This window comes from Schistocerca americana, chromosome 2, assembly GCF_021461395.2.
Source record: "Schistocerca americana isolate TAMUIC-IGC-003095 chromosome 2, iqSchAmer2.1, whole genome shotgun sequence".
Taxonomy (NCBI): Eukaryota; Metazoa; Arthropoda; class Insecta; order Orthoptera; family Acrididae; genus Schistocerca; species Schistocerca americana.
In genome coordinates, this window is record NC_060120.1 from 376,686,652 (window position 1) to 376,709,493 (window position 22,842).

Sequence of the window (22,842 nt, forward strand, 5' to 3'; positions counted from 1 at the left end):
GCTATAGTAAAAGCATCCACGGTAGACACATCACAGACGACTGTGTACTGTTTTCGAAGGAAGCGTCTCAACCACCGATGCAGAAAGATGAGCACTTTGCAAACACTAAACTCACACGCTATGCTCATTCAGTATCTCGTATTTCTGACATTTAGTTCCTCATCTTATGAAACTCAGTCTGTGTAATTTTAAACACTAAGGATTTTTGACACTGTTTATGTTCACAAGTCATTAGACACAATTTTTTCTGAGTTCGTCAGTTTTCTGACTGGTTCGACGCAGCCCAACACGAATTCCTCACATATGTCGACCTCTTCAGCTCACGTTAGATGGGTTCCAACATCTGACTTCCTCTACAGTTTTTACCCTCTACAACTTCCTCTAGTGCCATGGAAGTAATTTTCTCATGCCTTAACACATGACATACTGTCCTGTCCCTTCTCCTTGTCAGTGTTTTCCACATGTTTCTTTCTTCGCCGGTCCTGCGGAAAACCTTCTCATTCCTTAATTCACCGATGTACCTAATTTTCAACATTGTTCCATAGCATCACATCTCAAACGCTCGGATTCTCTTCTTTTCCGGTTTTCCCATAGTCCATGATTTGCTACCTCACAAAGCTGTGTTCAGAACTTTTCTTCGTCAAATTAACGCAGATGGTAGATACCAGAAGACTTCAATTGGCCAGGAATCCCCTCTCTTCCTCTGCCAGTCTGCTTTTATACCCTCTTTGTTTCAGGAGTCATGTGTTATTTTACTGCCAAGGTACCAGCATTCCTTCACTTTGTCTCTAATCTTGTTTATGCTTCTCATCATTACTTTCGTCTTTCTTCAGTCTACACTCAATCCATATTCTGTGCTTACTAAACTGTTCATTCTGTCCAATAGGTCCTATAATTCTTCTTCACGTTCAGTGAGGATAAAAATGTAATCACCGAATCTTATCGTGGATATTATTTCACCTTGAATATTAATGACACTGTTGAACTTTTCTTATATTTTTATTATTGATTCTTGAACGTGTAGACGGATCAATAGGAGAGGAGCGAAAGATTATATCCCTATCTTACATCCATTTTATTGTGAGGTCTTCGTTCTTCGTCTCCTATTCTTATTATCCCCTCTTGCTTCTTATATGTACTGTGTGTTATCCATCTTTCCCTGTAGCTTACTTCTGTTTTTTATTTTATTTTTTGTAGAATTTCGAACATCTCGCTAAATTGTACATTGTCGAACGCTTTTTATCGGGTCGACAAATCCTATGAACGTGTCTTGACACTAAAGTGTCGCAAAAATTTAATGGAGAGTACCCATAAGTTTTATTATTTCGTTATTCTCCTTTCTCCTAACGTCACTATACTTTTCAGGACGCAAATATCCGTGTGGACGCTCTTTCCTAATACGCAACGCCGCTAGAAGGTATTTGATGTCGCAAATCGTGCGGAGTCTGTTCTGTGTGTATTCGTGCAGCATAACTATGGCAGCGATAGGGGATAAACCCAGTACCACACGCTGAGACGGTGGCAAATCGCGTACATAAGGTATAAAGGGCAATACATTGACGTAACTCATTTGTGATCAGGGGATTCATGAGAAAAGGTTTCCGACTTGATTACGGCCACACGACGAGAAATACCAGTTTCTGACCGAGGAATAGTAGTGGAGATAGACGCATGGGACATTCCATTTCGGAAATCGTTAGAAAATTCAGTATTTCGAGATCCAAAATGTGATGAGTGTGCCGAGAGTACCGAATTTCAGGCATTACCTCTCACCGCAGTCCTTCACTTAACGACCGACATCAGCGGCGTTGTATAGAGTTGTCAGTGCTAACAGACTAGCAACACTGCGTGAAATAACTGCAGAGATCAATGTGGGACGTACGACGAACGTATCCGTTAGGACAGTGCGGCGAAATTTGGCGTTAACGGGCTATAGCAACAGACGGCCGACGCGAGTTCCTTTGCTAACAGCACGACATCGCCTGCAGCGCCTCTCCTGGGATCGTGACAATGTTGGTTGGTCCGAGCTGACAGTAGGGTTCGAGTGTTGCGCAGACCCCACGAAGCCATGGACCAAAGTTGTCAACAAGGCACTTTGCAAGCTGCTGGTGGCTCCATAACGGTGTGGGCTGTGTATACATGGAATGGTCGTGGTCCTCTGGTTATGTTCGGCTACTTGGAGACCATTTGTACTCGTTCATGGACTTCGTGTTTCCAAATAACGATGGAATTTTTATGGACGTCAATGCGCCATGTCACCGGGCCAAAATTGTTCGCGATTGATCTGAAGAACATTTTGGACAATTCGCGAGAATGATTTGGCCGCCCTGATCATCCGACGTGAATCCCATCGAACATTTATGGTACAAGATCGAGAGGTCAGTTCGTGCACAAAATCTTGCACCGACAACACTTTCGCAATTGTGGACGGCTATAGCGGCACCATGGCTCAATATTTCTGTAGGGGACCTGCAAAGACTTTTTGAGTCCATGTCACGTCTAATTACTGTACTAAACGGGGCGAAAGGAGGTCAGACACGATACTGGGAGGTATCTCTTGACTTTTGTCTCCTCATTGCAGTTTAACGCTTGTTTACATATGTTAGACAATTCCAGCACACCATTAACGTAGTGTGGTAACAAAGTAAAGCCAAAATATCTATGCGTTACGCTATACTAACAAGTTTTTTTACTTATTATTTCGTAACTCAGCCCTTAGATACCGATATCAAAAATGAAAATAACACTATTCTATAGTAATCGTCCAGGACCACCTTGCGCTAAAGTAAATAGAAACACAAATTTTAAGCGAATTTTATTTCTTTCTTTCTTAAACTGAATGTGGCAGTGAGTCGCAATGTAACTGTAAGATTTCCAGAATGACGTTTAGAAGGTCGTAGATGAGATACTGGTGAAACTAAGGCTCTGAGGAGCAGTTGTGAGTTGTGCTTGGGTAGTTCAGTTGGTAGAGCACTTTCCCGTGAAAGACAAAAGTCCTGAGTTCGAGTCTCGGCTCGGCAAACAATTTTAATCTGCCAGAAAGTTTCATAACCGTAAGAAGCCATCTGTTCACAAGCATGACGAATTACAACTGCATAGAAAATGACCTTAGGCAATAGGACTACATAATGTCTCATTCCCTTGAGTAAGACGACTGACTTTATGTTGTAAAACGTATTGTAAAATATAAGAAAATAAAAAGAAGTACTGTTTAATTAACTTTATTTTTATAAGAATATTGCCCGAGCCAAGACCTTTGCCAATAATGCGAGGGTCAGAGAGGTTTGTTGTTAGTTTAGAAGTATGTCGAATTGTAAACGCTGGCTCGCTTTAAAAAAAAAAAAAAAGAGTGTATGCGACCTCATTACATGATTTGACTCAGAAGAAGTGTTTTTGCAGGACTCTCTGATTCCAGACGGCGCTGGATGATATTTGGGGACTAGGTAAATACAGCCAGATTTGGGGGATATTGGGAAGGACGTCCTCGTGAATCGTACGCCACGGGGAAACAGTTTCAAGGCGTATAGATAACATCATAAACCTGACTCCAATTTCACTGTCACAAAAAGAGCTTTATAATAATAACAAAACGAGAGTTTAGATTTTCGTCTTTTAGCTGCTGTATTGATAGATCATCTTAAATACTCTAGTAAGGCTGAATAATAGAAAAACACCAGAAAACTTAAATAAACATGCACATGGTTTTAGATTGCTTTTCTTTTTTGTTTATTGGAAAATGTATAGTTATAGACTCACCCATTCAGAATTTTTTATAATATTTTCATGTTAGGGGATGACAATGTTTGTGGCATTATAGGAAATAAATAATTTAGAGTGCAGCAACATCGATTTTTGGTTCATTGAATACTCAATCAAATAGAATCCATTCGAATCATATTTACATGCACAAACTACTCTATCTTATTCTTACAGTATGTATGTAACTATCGCATTTCCATAGATGTGGATTTGCAACCATCTGAAAAAACATGTAATCATTGTTAAATCAAAACATGAAAGACTTGCATGCTTTCTACGCTAATTGTAAGGCCTTTTTTAAGATTATCGAACTGAGATATATAAATTAATAATAAAAATAATAATTCATGGTATATAGCAGTTGTCCAACACAGTCACTCAAAGTATGAAGTTACTCTGTACTGATCGTCAGCATAATGTTACACATTTATGATCCATGTTCTCTTTGTGTTCTCTTATTATTCTAGCTTTCAAATTTGATTTCCTAATTTTGTCACGTTTATTTAACATTATTTGGTGTGCCGCAATTAAACAGTTACAGAAAAGTATAATAAAAATTACTCAAATGAATTCATGTGTGTTCTTCGAACAGGTCTTCAGTAGGCTAATAGTTTACCATTCATAGTTGAATGTCAGATAAAAGCAGCTTACGTTTCTTCTTCCCAGTAAATATAGGTTGCTGGGTACGCAGCTAAAAGGTCTTGAACACGTAGAAATTTCTGCGTATTTTCCTTGATGACTCATCCTCATTATCCTTTCGCATTTACATTTGCTTTAATTTTTTAAAAGTTAACACGATGTTAGGACAGATTTTTTAAACTATCAGAAGTGGGAGCTAATTTGCGATCAATAATAATAAAAGGACGATGTGCAGCATCTACAGCAGTGGTCGTCAAACTGCGGCCCGTAAGCCGCATGCAGCCCGAATCAAGTACGCCTGCGGCCGGCGGTTCTCAGCCGTATTTTGTTATAATGTGCATCTACACTGAAGCGCGAAAGAAACTGGTATAGGCATGTGTATTCAAATACAGAGATACGCAAACAGGCAGAATACGGTCGCTGCGGCAGGCAACGCATACATTAGACAACAAGTGTCTGGCGCAGTTACTGCTGCTACAATGGCAGGTTACCAAAGTTTAGGAGAGTTTGAACGTGGTGTTATAGTCGACGCACGAGCGATGGGACACAGCATCTCCGAAGTAGCGAGGAAGGGGCGATTTTCCCCTACGTCCATTTCACGAGGGCACCGTGAATACCAGGAATCCGGTGAAACATCAAATCTCCGACGTCGCTGCACCAGAAAAAACATCCTGCAAAAACGACGACTGAAGAGACGCGTTCAACGTGACAGAAGTGCAACACTTCCGCAAATTGCGGCAGATTTCAATACTGGACCATCAACAAGTGTCAGCGTACGAACCGTTCAACGAAACATCGTCGATATGGGCTGTCGGAGCCGAACGCTCACTCGTGTACCCTTGATGACTGCACGACACAAAGCTTTACGCCTCGGCCGGCCGCTGTGGCCGAGCGGTTCTAGGCGTTTCAGTCTGGAACCGCGCGACCGCTACGGTTGCAGGTTCGAATCCTGTCTCGGGCATGGATGTGTGTGATGTCCTTAGGTTAGTTAGTTTTAAGTAGTTCTAAGTTCTACAGGACTGATGACCTCAGATGTTAAGTCCCATAGTGCTTAGAGCCATTTGAACCATTTTTTTGGAGGTTCTGTAATGGTGTGGGGCATGTGCAGTTGGAGAGATATGGGACAGCCGATACGTCTGGATATGACTCTGAGAAATGACAAGTACTTAAGCATCCTGTCTGATCACCTGTATCCATTCACGTCCATTGTGCATTCCGACGGACTTGGGCAATTCCAGCAGGACAATGCGACACCTCACAAGCCCCGAATTCCTACAGAGAGGCTCCAGGAACACTCTTCTGAGTTTAAACAGTTCCACTGGCCACCAAACTTCCAGACATGAACATTATTGAACATGTCTAGGATGCCTTGCAACGTGCTGTTCAGAAGAGATTTCCACCCCCTCATGGTACAGATTTATGGACAGCCCTGCAGGATTCATGATACCAATTCCCTCCAGCACTACTTCAGATATTAGTCAAATCCATGCCATGTCGAGTTGCTGCCCTTCTGCGTGCTCGCGGGGCCCTACACGACTTTAGGCAGGTGTACCAGTTTCTTTGGCTCTTCGGTGTAGCAACTAACAGCCGAATCCAAAAACGTCAAGTAAAGTTAAGGAAATCTTACGAGTGTAGCTTCTTTGCTCAGCAAAAAACAAAAATACAGAGACGGTAATATTTTAGGATGTGTTCCATCTTAATTGTCATTAGTGAATTCGGCCATGAGCTAAGTAAGTTGACCGCTTACCTCAGTGGCAGAGGGGTGAGCAGTGCGGCCACTGGGAGGTTAGAGGATGTGAGAGGGAAACGTTATATTGTTTGTCTTCCAGTACTGACAACTCACGGGCGTGTGTGCCTCGTACCGATCAGCTGCTACGGTATAAATTTAAAACGGAAGGAACATGGATTCGTGGATGCTCCTTATATAGACGGTTATCTCCAAATGTACATATTTACAACAAGAAATTTGGAATTTATTTAGGTTCTTGTAATATAATGCAATGATTACAAGAAGAATGACATTCAGAACATTTAGCAAACATTTGTAACCGTGTCTCATACTGCATAATGAATTTAATTAATCAGTTAATCAGCCGCTCACAGAAATAACACAACTTTGTCAAGCAATTACGGTGTCACAACTTCGGTGTTGCTGAGATGCTGGGAGTGGCAGGATACTGAAACAGAGAACAGTCGACACGAAGTGCTTCGAATGCTGCCGACTTTTTAACGACCCGTATTTGGTGTCCGACGGTCTCCTTATAGTGCCCTTACTAACGCTGGTCTTTTGGGGGCTCATAACATACTAGTTTATGTAGGTTGCCGAAGAATGAGGTCGGTACGTATGTTGCCCCAGGTGCCCCCCAAAGATGTTAGTACTGGCTCTTGAGGACAAAAAGGAAGACTACTGATCTACAGCAATGTAATAAAGATACTTTATCATAACTTTTATTTTCACAAGAAATGTCTACTTTGACCATGGCAAAAATGTTGCTAGTCAAACTTCATAAAATTTATTAATAAATCATGTGGAAGTGTTAAAAAAAGGACTGCCTCGATCATCCACTAAGATTTTTGTAAGGACGATATCATGCCCATTCTGTTAATAATACAGGTAACTTCAAGGTGTTATTTTGAAAATGCGGTCGCTACGACCAGGCTGGGTTGGAAACCCGTCTAACAGTAATGACTCTCATTGATCACTTCCGTACATCGTTAAAGTCTTGAGAGACGTACAACAGAAGCCTTCGACCGTAACTTTTAAGCAAAGCCTCTCTCAACAGATATGAAGGTGGTATCTGTTCTGTCGGACATGCAGATCTCTTAGAAAGAAATGATAATTAAAGAAAGACCCTAAGCTGTCGGCAGTCGTTGGTATTCATCAAAGGGGAGAGTTGGAAATGTGTGCCCCGACCCAGGATCTCCTGCTGACATGGCAGACGCTCTATCCATCTAAGACACCGAGGGCACAGAGGATAGTGCGACTGCAGAGATTTATCCCTTGCACGGTCCGCCCCAGTAGCTGAGTGGTCAGCGTGACGGATTGCCGTCCTCTGGGCCCGGGTTCGATTCCCGGCTGAGTCGGAGATTTTCTCCGCTCAGGGACTGGGTGTTGTGTTGTGTTCATCATCATTTCATCCCCATCCGGCGTGCAGGTCGCCCAATGTGGCGCCGAATGTAATAAGACCTGCGATATGGCGGCCGGACCTGCCCCGCGAGGGGCCTCCCGGCCAATGACGCCAAACGCTCATCATCATCATCATCCCTTGCACGCTCCCCGTGAGACCCACATTCCCAACTTAATGTCCACGCACTACATTCGTAGTGCCCCTACCCATTACATTCATTACTCGCGGCAGACAATCTTACCGAGTCACGCAAGATTTTGGGCAATGCGTGTGTATCCAGCACAGAAGAAGAAGAAGGTCAATGGCCGGTTAGCCTTAACTATATGAAGATGGTATCTGTTCTTTCGGACACTCCTCTTCTGCAACAGGGAATACCAGCATGCCGTCCCTCGGCGAACCCATTCACCTACTGAGATTACATACAACGCTGTTACTCCAAAGATCTCCTTTTCAATAGGACGTAACTTATGGATGCCAAATGGTGCAAACGTTTTACCGACTTACCCAAAATATCTACAACAAGAAATGTATGTCAAAGCACACAAAACTAAGACATTACAATACAGTAATGCAACCAGAATATCTCTATTTGATCAGTAACACTAATTTTGATCAGAAAAATAGATACTAAAAATACTGAGAAAAAGGAAAGCAAAATAGTGAGAAAAATTCTTGGCACAAAAATTGCAGACTAACAAATAAGGGCTCAGAAGCAATCAAAAAATCAAACAATATCGATACTGAGGTTTGAAAACGTAGTTTAATATCCTATGGACACATTAAACGAATGAACCGAGACAGACTTGCAAAACAAATGGTCGGTGTTTTTTTGACAGCAGGAATAAGCCAAAACTGACACGAAGAAATGATCGGCGAGGCCAAAACGGACACGAAGAAATGGTTGGTGAGATCAAAAGTGATATGAAGATGGCAGAAATTACTCCGGAATACGTCTAAAACCGCGAAATCTTTGCGTCCAAAATTCACAAAGCGAAAGATGACCAAGAAGAAAATCAAAGAAGACGAAAAAACATGGCCTGAAGAGAAAAAGGAGGCCCACAGAAAGAGAATGAAAGAAACATGGGCGCAAACGGAGGCAAATGCCCGTCTCTAATTGTAAGTACTGTTCGTAGTCCTAATGGCCTCATTCGTAAATAATAATAATAATAATAAATAACTTTTCCAAAAATGGGTCCAAGCACTATGGAACTTAACATCTGAGGTCATCAGTCCCCTCAGTCCCCTAGACTTAGAACTACTTAAACCTACCTAACCTAAGGACATCACACACATCCATGCCCGAGGCAGAATTCGAACCTGCGACCGTAGCAGCAGCGTGGTTCTGGACTGAAGCGCTTAGAACCGCTCGGTCACAGCGGCCGGCTATAGAATTTTTTATATAATAACAATGACTTGTTTACATCACTGCTTGGTACATGGCTTTAGCTTAACATCGAGAAATTGCAATTCGGAGAAGTACACGTCACCAGTTGGCTAATCATCCGAGAAGATATTATCACTGGAATACGACGAGAAAACCTGCAATCACACTGAGAAATAAATTTTTTTGAAAGCATTCTTCGGAAAATTTAAGAACATATGTAATGAAAATAGTTGAAGAACAATAATACTAGCGAACTCTCACAACCCAGACAACGCCATAACCTACACAACATAACACTTACCATTAACATTATTTCACTTATCATTACAACTGTGAATACTATGGCTATGTGAGCGAGTAACTAAGGTAATTACCGTTTTCCTTCTGTCGTTTCCACCTACATTCAGGAAGTTAGTCTTCCTACTTATTTTTTCTTTATTTTTGTAGTGCTTGGTCCCCCCACCCCCTCAGTATCTTTGCACACTCAACTTCCTGTGGTTTGTCGGTTCTACCTGTTGTCCTACGAACCGTGTCTGATTTGTTTTTGATAGCAGACACTGTCAGCCTGAGAATGCGCACTTTTACGTAGCTAGAATGTTGCCAGTCAGGTGGTAAGCCTATCGTAATTTATACCCTATGGATCTGCGCTTAGGCGTCCATTAGCATTGGAGGAAAGTCAGGAGCTCGGTTAGACATTGTGGAAACTGTAGAATTGTTTCATGTGGGGCAAGTAGAGTGTCTACATTACTTACCGAGTTTGTTGCAGCCGCAGAAAGACGGACATTCGGCGTAAGCAGGGCCACCAGCCGGCGTCTTCCCGTCTGGGCAGCATCCGTACGTAGACGTTTCGCACGAGGGCGCTATCTCGGACAAGGCTGTCAAACAAAATGTTTAGCTCGTTAACAGAGAACAGTACGTGCAGTGACACTGAAAAAGTGACCGGAGCGGACTGATGTCAGAGGTGTAGCGGCAGTCAGAGCCGTACCGAGGAGATGTGCACTCTTGGCACAACTACCAACGCTCTGTCCCCCCCCCCTCCCCCTTAAAAACTGCCTTTCCGTAGTTTTTTCTGCGCAGATTTAGAAAGCTTTATAATTCTGTAAGGAGATTTGATAAAAATGAAGTGTTATTGAAAAGTACCACTTAAATAAACTGCGTTGATTGTCAATTGTGTCATGTGGAATTTGAGTGCAGTTATTTCCATAGCTAACTCTGCTGTATCATTATATCTACTGTATTTGGCACCACAATGAACAGCACATTTATTCAAGATAAGATTCAGAGATTTCGTTTGAGGCGTTTCCCGAGGCGAAGTTGAGGTACGAGGGGCGTTCAGTAAGTAATGCAACATATTTTTTGTGAAATGTTGGTTTTATTCAGTTTTGCTAATTTGTTTACAAAATCCTATTTTTCAACATAAATCTCCGTTCAATACAAAGGTCTTCCGTCGCTTTACTGGGAGGGCCTATTTGCTCACTTGTTACCACTTTACTGGCCGAAGTCGGAGACACCGGCTTACTGCATCAATAAAATTGTCACGATCAGCCTGGCAACGTGCAAGCAATTCCGCACAGATGGTCCTTAGTTGCTGTTATGGTCTCCTGTTAGGCGGCGACCAACATAGTCGGCGCACACCATTGAGTATCCCAACTGGTGGACGAGTGTGGCAGCACTATCAACGGAGACGTCCAGTTGTGCAGGGAGGTGTTTGGTTGTGACCTGTCGGTCACTTCGAATCACAGTTTCCGCGTGTTCCAACATTGCAGGAGTCACGGGTATGTGCGGCCGGCTGACACAAGAGAGAGCGGACAGCTTGTGCGACCTCGTTGCGTTGATGTTACACGCCTCGCCCAACGACTCACTGTGCTTTTGTTCACTGTCACGTCTCCGTATACCTTCTGCAAGGCCCTTTGAGTATCTACAACGCTCTGGATTTCCTCTATAGGAAACTCTCTGCTTGGAACGCATCTCCGTTGTGTTGTCTGAGTCGTCATTCTTGCGACTGGTGTGATCGTCCCGCCACGAATTCCTCTCCTGTGCCAGCCTCTTCACCTCAGAGTAGCACTTGCAATCTACGTCCTCAATTATTTGCTGGTTGTATTCCAACCTCTGCCTTCGTCTACAGTTTTTACCCTCTACAGCTCCGTCTAGTACCATGCAAGTCAATCCCTGATGTCTTAAAAAAACGTCGTACCATTTAGTCCACTCTTCTTGTCAGTGTTTTCCATATATTCATTTCTTCTCCAATTATGCACAGAACCTCCCCATTCCTTACCTTATCAGTCTACTTAATTTTCAACATTCGTCTGTAGAAGCACATCTCAAATGTTTCCATGCTCCTCTATTCCGGTTTTCCCACAGTCCATGTTTCACTACCATAAATGATGTGCTCCAGGCGACATCCTCCTAAATTTCTTCCCCGAATTAAGACCTATGTCTGATACTAGTGGACTTCGCTTGGACAAGAATGTCTAGTGCTAATCTGCTTTTGATGTCCTCCTTGCTCCGTCCGTAATGGTTATTTTGCTGCCTAGGTATTAGAAGTCCTTAACTTCACCTACTTCGTGACCATCAAATCTGATGCCAAGTTTCTCGCTGTCGTCATTTCTGCTACTTCTCATTACTTTCGTCTTCCTTCGATATACTTTCAATCCATATTCAGCACTCATTAGACTGTTCATTCCATTCAGCAGATCATGTAATTCTTCTTAATTTTCACTCAGGGTAGCAATGTCATCAGTGAACAGTATCCTTAAATTTTAATCCCACTCCTGAACCTTCCATCACTGCTTCTTCGATGTACAGATTGAACAGTAAGGGCGAAAGACTACATCCTTGTCATACACGCTTTTTAATCCGAGCACTTCGTTCTTGGTTGTCCACTCTTATTCCCTCTTGGCTCTAGTACATGTTGTATATTGCCCATTCTCCCTATAGTTTGCCCCTAGTTTTCTCAGAATTTCGAAAATCTTGCACCATTTCACACTGTCGAACGCTTTTTCCAGATCGTCAAATCCTATGGATGTGTCTTGATTTTTCTTTAGTCTTACCTGCATTATCAACCGCAGCGTCAGAATTGCCTCTCTGGAGTCTTTACCTTTCCTAAGGCCAAATTGATCGTCATTTAACACGTCCTCAATCTTCTTTTCTATTCTTCTGCACATTATTCTTGTCAGCAACTTGGATGCATGAGTTGCTGAACTGATTGTGCGATAATTCTCGCACTTGTGAGATCTTGCAGTCTTCGGAGTTGTGTGGATGATATTTTTCCGATAGTCAGATGATATGTCGCCAGACTCATAGCTTCTGCACTCCAACGTGATTAGTCGTTTTGTTACCACTTCTCCCAATGATTTTAGAAATTCTGATGCAGTGTTATCTATCTCTTCTGCCTTATTTGATCTTAGATCTTCCAAATCTCTCTTAAAGTCCGATTCTAATACTGGATCACCTATCTCTTCTAAATCGGCTCCAGTTTCTTCTTCTATCACATCAGACAAATCTTCCCCCTCGTAGAGGCATTCAATATACTCTTTCCACCAATCCGCTCCCCTCTCTTCATTTAACAATGAAATTCCCGTTGCACTCTAAATGTTATGGTCTTGGCTTTTAATTTCACCGAATGTTGTTTTGACTTTCCTATATGCTGAGATAGTCCTTCCGACAATCATTTCTTTCTCGATTTCTTCACATTTTTTTCTGTAGCCTTTCCGTCTTAACTTTCCTGCACTTGCTCTTTACTTCATTCCTCAGTGACTTGTATTTCTGAATTTCCCTGAACGTTTTTCTACTTCCTTCCTTCATCGATCAACTGAAGTATTTCTTCCGTTACCCAAGGCTTCTTCGCAGTTACCTTCTTTGTACGAATGTTTTCCTTTCCAAATTCTGTGACTGGCCTTCTTAGATATGTTCATTCCTCTTTAACTGTACTGCCCACTGAGTTATTCCGTATTGCTGTATCTATAGCCTTAGAGAACTTCAAGCGTATCTCGTCATTCCTTAGTATTCCGTATCCCATTTATCCGTTACAGAAGCCATTCTGAAAACTAGGTATAGCGCCGCCACCTACTGGAACTTCATGAAACTGTAGAGCCTGAAGCAGAACATTCCACAATGTCCCACGACGACTGACAGATTTTTTCAGCCAAAATTGGCCTAGAAAAAATGTATTGCATTACTTATTGAAAACTTTTTGTAAGATGAAATAATGCGATGTGCGAGATTTGTTTTTCATTTCACTTGTTAGTCTATCAAGCGAATTGAACCGCTCTAGCTCACACATTTATTCGGCACAATTCAAGTGTGCTACCCAGTCAGGCGTCTCTTCACCCATTCTCTTCACCTTTCTCAACCTTGTAACAGCAAAAGTGCTTTGATTGTACATAGAATCAAAAATACCTTTGGCAGATAGCATACTTGACACTACACCAAGGATAACACTCTTCCTTTGCAGCGATTTGTCAGTACAGTCCAATTTCATTAATACATCAGAGCACATCTGCAAACGGCACACATATTTGTAACCAACGTCTCTGAGAAGGATATAAGCATTTTTGGTGTTTCAGTGTTTCATATCATGTGACACCTTGTGTGCAGATGTCCAGTTCTTATGTGTGGCGTCACAGATTGAGGCCTAAAAGAACATCTTGTATCAAAGTGTGTCTTGAGGGTGGTTTCAAGGCAGTCGTGAAAACCCATACCACCTCAAAGTAGAGCAGACTGGCAGGCGTAACGCAACCAACTGTCCAGCTAGATTTGATACAAGAACTACATGGGGTTACACGTTTTGCTCAGTGATCAGCAAACAAACCTAAGACTTTCGTTGCTTTCGGGTGCGTCAGAGTTTCAGTTGCGCCGGAATAGCAGCGAAATACCTAATACATAAGTAACATCTACCGGTGCTTCAGCAATGCAACCGATGACCAACTGCAGAGCATACCTTTGTTTACACAAGGTATCAACTTGGATGAATGTTTACTCGTTTTAGAATTCTGGGGATGTAGAAATTGTTTTATGTCGAAATCAATCCTTTGTTAAGCCAATGTAACTTCGTATCAGGGTACGACTTAAACTTATGTATACTATGAGTTGTCAGAACCGCATGCTGTGTAACACTTCCAGATGTCTGTATTGACACGTTCCGAAAGCCAACAAAAAAAAGCAAAACGTTGGATTATGAGAATGTAACTGAATGTAGCACGACTCACAACTTCCGTAATTTTATTAATAAGGCACATTTGAATTATTCTTCAGTTCTTTCTTATTTACACAGCAGAGTGTGCCAACCACAACTTAGGGGCAGCAAAGGTACTGACAGAAGGGGTACGTACATCACATATCTCCTCCACATTTTTTCTGCTTCTTTTCTCCACTGTTGTGCTTCGTTACTGGTTTCAGCCAGAAACTTTGAGCACCCTCTTGTTCACTTACAAAAGCGTCTCGCCCACCTACAACAGAGTAGACATGTAGCAACAAGAACTCCATTGTTGAACATGAGCGAACTGTGCAGGTGGCACCTGCGCGAGCCAACCACACCGTTACCACAGCAGCCTGTTAGAGATAGAGGCCTGTTCGATGGTAGTAGTAGTTTCTTTATAGGGCTGTTTGCAGGGAGTAGAAATGACACTGTTGACAACAGAGTGCGTTTACAGTCACGGGCTGAGGCAAAGGCTTCTTCTCGTAACCAGAAGATACGAATAATATGATGGGAAGGAGGATTCATGTACCCCTTCCGGTTAATTTTTAAACGGTATGTAATTCTTTATTTTACACTACTGGCCATTAAAATTGCTACACCAAGAAGAAATGCAGATGATAGACGGGTATTCATTGGACAAATATATTATACTAGAACTGACATGTGATTACATTTTCACGCAATTTGGGTGCATAGATCCTGAGAAATCAGTACCCAGAAAACCACCTCTGCCCGTAATAATGGCCTAGATATGTCTGGGCATTGAGTCAAACAAAGCTTGGATGGCGTGTACAGGTACAGCTGCCCATGCAGCTTCAACACGATGCTACAGTTCATCAAGAGTAGTGACTGGCGTATTGTGACGAGCCAGTTGCTCGGCCACCATTGACCAGACGTTTTCAGTTGGTGAGAGATCTGGAGAACCTGCTGGCCAGGGCAGCAGTCGAACATTTTCTGTATCCAGAAAGGCCCGTACAGGACCTGCAACATGCGGTCGTGCATTATCCTGCTGAAATGTAGGGTTTCGCAGGAATCGAATGATGGGTAGAGCCAAGGGTCGTAACACATATGAAATGTAACGTCCACTGTTCAAAGTGCCGTCAATGCGAACAAGAGGTGACCGAGACGCGTAACCAATGCCACCCCATACCATCACGACGGGTGATACGCCAGTATGGCGATGACGAATACACACTGCCAATGTGCGTTCACCGCGATGTCGCCAAACACGGATGCGACCATCATGATGCTGTAAACAGAACCTGGATTCATGCGAAAAAATGACGTTTTGCCATTCGTGCACCCAGGTTCGTCGTTGAGTACACCATCGCAGGCGCTGCTGTCTGTGATGCAGCGTCAAGGGTAATCGCAGCCATGGTCTCCGAGCTGATAGTCCATGCTACTGCAAACGTCGTCAAACTGTTCGTGCAGATAGTTGTTGTCTTGCAAACGTCCCCATCTGTTGACTCAGGAATCGAGACGTGGCTGCACGATCCGTTACAGCCGTGCGGATAAGATTCCTGTCATCTCGACTGCTAGTAATACGAGGCCGTTGGGATCCAGGAAGGCGTTCCGTATTACCCTCCTGAACCCAGCGATTCAATATTCTGCTAACAGTCATTGGATCTTCACCAACGCGAGCAGCAATGTCGCAATACGATAAACCGCAACCGCGATAGGCTACAATCCGACCTTTATCAAAGTCGGAACGTGATGGTACGCATTTCTCCTCCTTACACGAGACATCACAACAACGTTTCACCAGGTAACGCCGGTCAACTGCTGTTTGTGTATGAGAAATCGGTCGGAAACTTTCGTCATGTCAGCACGTTGTAGGTGTCACCACCGGCGCCAGCCTTGTGTGAATGCTCTGAAAAGCTAATCGTTTGCATACCACAGGGTCTTCTTGCTGTCGGTTAAATTACGCGTCTGTAGCACGTCATCTTCGTGGTGTAGGAATTTTAATGGCCAGTAGTGTACGTTCAGCATTCTCGCCCCATCTGTGCCTGTCGCCTCGCCGGGGGGCCTGTGTCGCCACATTCTCGGTACGGCCCTGATGGCGGTGAGCGTGACCTACCCTTATCGGTCTTGATGCAGCAGCGGGCGAAGTGCGCGGTCTGGTGGCAGTAGCTGCCCGCAGGGCAGTCCTGGCGCGCGGGCCCGCTGCCGCAGTCGTACTGCCGGCCCGTGCCGGGGTGCACCAGCGGGGGTTCCCCGCCGCACGGCCGCACCTTCAGCCCTGGAAACAGTGGTTCACTTACTCTCTCCTTTCATGCTCGTATGACAAAGACATCTCACTTCTGCGAGGGTCGTTCAATGAGTAGTGCCCCACATTTAAAGTAAAAAAAAAAAAAAAAAAAAATGTACGTAGACTGACCTCCTTATTGGTGCTGCACAGTTGATGTTAGTACTGTGTGCCGGTGAAGTTTCGAACCGTTTTCGCACATGGCAGAGCCGTAGTTCAACGTAAAAATGACGTCTACATACGACTCACGTTACAAGTAGCATGCTGTTATTGAATTCTTGCTTGCAGAAAAAGAAACCGTGGTGAACATCCATAAACGCTTGTGTGCAGTATTTGGCGATGCTGCAGTTATTAGGAACACAGTTGGACGATGGCTAAAGAAAGTTACAGCCTCAGGAAATGCAGAAACAGAACTCCATGATCAGCGACGCTCGGAAAGTCCTGTCACAGCCACTGCTCCAGACATGCTGAATTGTGCGGATGTCATTATTCGTGACGACCGGCGCGTCACAAGTCGACAGTTGGCTCTATAGTTGTAAGTCAGCATTGGAAGTGTGTCTGCAATGATCGAGACTCTAGGATATTCGAAGAGGTGCTCAGGATGAGTTCCACGAGTGCTCACAGCGGACTGCAAGAGTCAAAGAAAGGCCATTTCATCTGAATTGTTGGAGCGTTTTGAGACCGATGGAGAGGCCTTTCTGTCATGGATCCTTACGGGTGACGAAAGCTGGGTGTTAGTTAGTTAGTTTGTTGCGTGTTCCATTGATCATTCGCACGGACGGTAGCCGTTATGATGTGGAACGTGTCAAGTGCACGAACAATGCACATATGAGACAAGATTTTTTAATATATACGTATATTACAACACAGAGTTAAAGATTAATATTTCTATTATTTACCCCATTCCTTGCACAAAATGCATGTACTATGTTTATAGATTTATTTATTCCTATTCAAGAATTCATCTATGGTATAGAATGAGTTGTCAAAGAGATATGATTTCAATTTATTTTTAAAGTTATTACTGCTGTCTGTCAGATATTATATTTAATCTGGTAATTTGTCGAAAATTTTTATAGCAGCATATTTTACCACTTTCTGTGCCAAAGATAGGTTGAGTGAAGGATAGTGTAAGTCTTTCTTTTTTCTGGTATTATAATCATGAATGTCACTGTTGTTTTTAATCTGGTCCATGCTGTTGAGAAGAAATTTCATTAGTGAGTAAATATTCTGTGAGGCTCTTGTAAGAATTCACAATCTTTTAAAAAGATGCCTACAAGATGTGCGACTATGAACTCCACACATTATTCCAATTACTTTCTTTTGAGCAGTGAATACTTTTTGTCTAAATGTTGACTTATCCCAAAATATTATTCCATATGACATCAGACAGTGAAAGTATGCGAAGTATGTTAGCTAACGAATTTCTATATCTTCAAAATCCGAAATTATTCTGATTGCAGAAGTTGCTGAACCTAGTCGCTTTAGAAGATCCAAAATATGAATTTTCCAATTAATATTCTCATTTATATGTACACCCAAAAACCTAGTATGCTCTACTCAGTCTACTGACTTCTGTTGGTGTGTTATATTTATTGAAGGAACTGTACTTTTTGAAGCAGAAAATTGGATGTACTGTGTTTTTTCAAAGTTTAGAGCAAGCTCATTTGCAGAAAACGACATTGCGCCAGAAACAGAAAGGCAGTCCGTGGAGTAGCATCATCCTCATTCACCATAAAAGAAGAAATTCAAGACAACCCCCTCTGCTGAAAAAAAAAAAAACATGGTGAAAGTCTTCTGGGATTGTGATGGCGTCATACTCGTGGATGTGATGCCAAGAGGGTCAACCATCAATTCAGAGGCACACGTGAAGACTCTGAATAAAGTCAAGAACCGTTTCGGACGTGTTCGATCGGACAAGAAAACAGTAGAGATCTTGCTCCAACACGGTAATGCACACCCACACACAAGTCTGAGAACCCGGAAACACATCGCCAAATTGGGTTAGACATCATTGCCTCATCCATCCTACAGTTAAAAACCTGGCAGCCTCGGACATCCATCTCTTCGGGGCGCTTAAAGATTCTCTATGGGGAACACACTTTGAAGCTGATGAGAGAGTCAGTCATGCAGTGAAAACATGGCTACGTCTACAGGAGAAGCAGGGAATATATGCTCTTCCACAGCGTTGGCGTACAGCCATAGAAAGTGATAGGGACTACGTAGAAAAATAGGACATGGACAAGACATGTTGATGTATGTTGTCAGCAAATTCTGACTCATAACAATAAATACTTTTCTAAAAAAATGTGGGGCATTACATATTGAACGACCCTAGTGTACAGGGTGTATAACGGCAAATATTTTTATTTATGGCTGAGAACAGTGCATTGAACAGCATTACATCAGTATTTACTTAATTTGCAGACTAATACACTCCTGGAAATGGAAAACAGAACATATTGACACCGGTGTGTCAGACCCACCATACTTGCTCCGGACACTGCGAGAGGGCTGTACAAGCAATGATCACATGCACGGCACAGCGGACACACCAGGAACCGCGGTGTTGGCCGTCGAATGGCGCTAGCTGCGCAGCGTTTGTGCACCGCCGCCGTCAGTGTCAGCCAGTTTGCCGTGGCATACGGAGCTCCATCGCAGTCTTTAACACTGGTAGCATGCCGCGACAGCGTGGACGTGAACCGTATGTGCAGTTGACGGACTTTGAGCGAGGGCGTATAGTGGGCATGCGGGAGGCCGGGTGGACGTACCGCCGAATTGCTCAACACGTGGGGCGTGAGGTCTCCACAGTACATCGATGTTGTCGCCAGTGGTCGGCGGAAGGTGCACGTGCCCGTCGACCTGGGACCGGACCGCAGCGACGCACGGATGCACGCCAAGACCGTAGGATCCTACGCAGTGCCGTAGGGGACCGCACCGCCACTTACCAGTAAATTAGGGACACTGTTGCTCCTGGGGTATCGGCGAGGACCATTCGCAACCGTCTCCATGAAGCTGGGCTACGGTCCCGCACACCGTTAGGCCGTCTTCCGCTCACGCCCCAACATCATGCAGCCCGCCTCCAGTGGTGTCGCGACAGGCGTGAATGGAGGGACGAATGGAGACGTGTCGTCTTCAGCGATGAGAGTCGCTTCTGCCTTGGTGCCAATGATGGTCGTATGCGTGTTTGGCGCCGTGCAGGTGAGCGCCACAATCAGGACTGCATACGACCGAGGCACACAGGGCCAACACCCGGCATCATGGTGTGGGGAGCGATCTCCTACACTGGCCGTACACCACTGGTGATCGTCGAGGGGACACTGAATAGTGCACGGTTCATCCAAACCGTCATCGAACCCATCGTTCTACCATTCCTAGACCGGCAAGGGAACTCGCTGTTCCAACAGGACAATGCACGTCCGCATGTATCCCGTGCCACCCAACGTGTTCTAGAAGGTGTAAGTCAACTACCCTGGCCAGCAAGATCTCCGGATCTGTCCCCCATTGAGCATGTTTGGGACTGGATGAAGCGTCGTCTCACGAGGTCTGCACGTCCAGCACGAACGCTGGTCCAACTGAGGCGCCAGGTGGAAATGGCATGGCAAGCCGTTCCACAGGACTACATCCAGCATCTCTACGATCGTCTCCATGGGAGAATAGCAGCCTGCATTGCTGCGAAAGGTGGATAGACACTGTACTAGTGCCGACATTGTGCATGCTCTGTTGCCTGTGTCTATGTGCCTGTGGTTCTGTCAGTGTGATCATGTGATGTATCTGACCCCAGGAATGTGTCAATAAAGTTTCCCCTTGCTGGTACAATGAATTCACGGTGTTCTTATTTCAATTTCCAGGAGTGTAATTGTAGTTATTAGGAGTAATATGTTTTCAGACTGGTTAGTACCTCCAAGTACGTGGCGCAAGAGCAAGCCGTTAATGTTTAATTTCCCCTGGGCAGCAGGTCAGGTGTTGAAATATGGCCGCGTGAACGCAAAAAGGTTCGCCTCTACTGACAGGTATCGTCCACTTATGCTGCAGTTACGACCGTGCAGACAAATCACGTAGTAATTTATCTGGTGCGTGTTGTGGAAGGGTTATTCGACGCAGAGAACAAGTGTTTCCACGGTTTCAGAGCAGACTGTTCAGCGCAAATTGTTCAACGTCGAGCTCCACAGTAGAGGACTCTCAGGTGTCCCCATACTGACCGAACGATATCGACAATTACACTTATAATGGGCATGGGGTCACAAGAAAGGACCGTCGATCGATTGAAACGTGTCGCCCGGTCGTATGAATCACGTTTCTCGTTCCGCACCACCGGCCTGGGCGCAGTGTTGTGCTGCGGGGTACATTCACCTGGACTTCCTTGGCATCTGTGGTAATAATCGAAGGCTCCGTTCGAGAGACTTGGCGCAATGGTAAGACACTGAACTTGTATTCGGGAGGACAGCAGATCAAATGGTTCAAATGGCTCTGACCGCACTATGGGACTTAACATCTGTGGTCATCAGTCCCCTAGAACTTAGAACTACTTAAACCTAACTAACCTAAGGACATCACGCACATCCATGCCCGAGGCAGGATTCGAACCTGCGACCGTAGCGTTCACGCGGTTCCAGACTGAAGCGCCTAGAACCGCACGGCCACACCGGCCGGCAACAGCAGACCAAATCCTCCTCTGGTGACCCAGTATTTGCTTTCCCTGATTTCCCTAAATCGCAGGGACAGAAATAACGAAGTGGTTCCTTTGAAAGGACCAAGCTAGTTTCTTTCGTCGTCGTCGACCAGATCCCTAATTTTGCTCCCTTCCTTCAAACTTAGTGAAAGATGAGAGTCTTTCAACGTAAATATGGAGTTTATTGTGAGGATTCGAATTAATAATCAACTCCATCTTTCTAAAATTTCACTAAATCTGACTTCACTGAGCCGTTCAATCGAGAATGCCTAGGTTTTGTTTCTGCACCTGTTCCAGACTGCTTCCTACATTCTGTACACCAAACATTTCTTGGTTCTTTTTTTTTGTCAAGTTTAATGTTTAGTCTTATTCTCGGTTGTAACTGGGAATTGCTGAGAGGATATAACTGGCATGTTCTACATAAATGTTTAGGCATAACTAGAAAGAGGTGATGCATATGCATATCTGGCTATTCAAGTGAAAATATTTGGATTCGATCAGATCTGTAAAATCCAAAATATAGGAGATAGCGTGAGAGTCCTGTTATTGAAATTATCGTATTCTTGTAATTTTTAGTACTATTAATACCATTTTATTACAACTTATCATATTAAAATTATAGTCATTTCGTAAGCAACTATGAAGCAAAAAACACTGTATGTGTATCAAGGTTCCATGTAAGAGAGAGGCTGAAGGCCCTAATCTGCTCAGGTTAAATAAATAAATGAAATAAAGGAAAATCCAGGATGGAATGTAACAATATTATGAAAAGGATAACTGCTACTCACCATATAGTGGAGATGCTGAGTCACAGGTAGGCAAAACAAAAAGACTCACAAAATAAGATTTCAGCCAACAAGGCCTTTGTCAAAAATAGACAACAGACACACACTCACGCATATGCAACTCAGACTCGCATGATAACAGCCTCTGGCAGCTGATGCCACACTATGAGCAGCAGCAGCAGTGCATAATGAGAGGTGCAACTGGGTGGGGGTAAGGAGGCTGGGGTGGGAAAGGGGAGCGATAGCAGGATACGGGTGGAGAACAGTGAAGTGCTGCTGGGGAGAACGCAGGGACGAGGTGGAAAAAGGCTGAGGCAGCTAGGTGCAGTCAGGAGGGTAGACAGAGGGTGAGGGAGAGGTGGGGGGGGGGGGGATAGTGGAGAAGGAGAGAAGTAAAAAGACTGGGTGCGTTGGTGGAAAGAGGGCTGTGTAGTGCTGGAATGGGTACAGGGAAGGGGGTAGATGAGTGAGGACAATGACTAATGAAGGTTGACCGAGCGAGGTGGCGCTGTGGCTAACACACTGGACTCGCATTCGGGAGGACGACGGTTCAATCCCGCGTCCGGCCATCCTGATTTATGTTTTCCGTGATTTCCCTAAATCACTCCAGACAAATGCCGGGATGGTTCCTTTGAAAGGGCAAGGCCGACTTCCTTCCCTGTCCTTCCCTAATCTGATGAGACCGATGACCTCGCTGTCTGGTCTTCCCCAAACAACCCAACCCAACTAATGAAGGTTGGCCTCAACTTTTGTTAAGTCATTGTCCTCACCCATCTAGCCCCTTCCCTGTTCTCATTCCGGTACTACACAGCCATCAATTCCACCAATGCACCCAGTCCTTTTACTTCTCTCCTTTTCCGCTACCCCCTCTCTCTCCCACTCTCTGTCTAACTTCCCAACTGCGCATAACTGCCCTACCCTCCCTACACCTCGTCCCTGCATCGTCCCACTAGCAGCGCTTTACCATCCCCACCATGATCCTGCTATCCCTCCCCCTCCCCACCCCAGCCTCCTACTTACTCCCACCCAGATG

General features: G+C 44.2%; 1 protein-coding gene across 1 annotated transcript in view; it reads right to left on the minus strand.

Moving 5' to 3' along the window:
- The window catches only part of LOC124594035 (agrin-like), a 536,557-nt gene that overhangs the window by 71,603 nt on the left and 442,112 nt on the right, over positions 1 to 22,842 (minus strand). The window contains exons 11-12 of the mRNA XM_047132385.1: positions 16,185 to 16,346; positions 9,663 to 9,785 (exon numbers count right to left, since the gene is read on the minus strand). Of these exons, the coding sequence (XP_046988341.1) occupies positions 9,663 to 9,785; positions 16,185 to 16,346 (285 nt within the window). The remainder of the gene's footprint in view (positions 1 to 9,662; positions 9,786 to 16,184; positions 16,347 to 22,842) is intronic.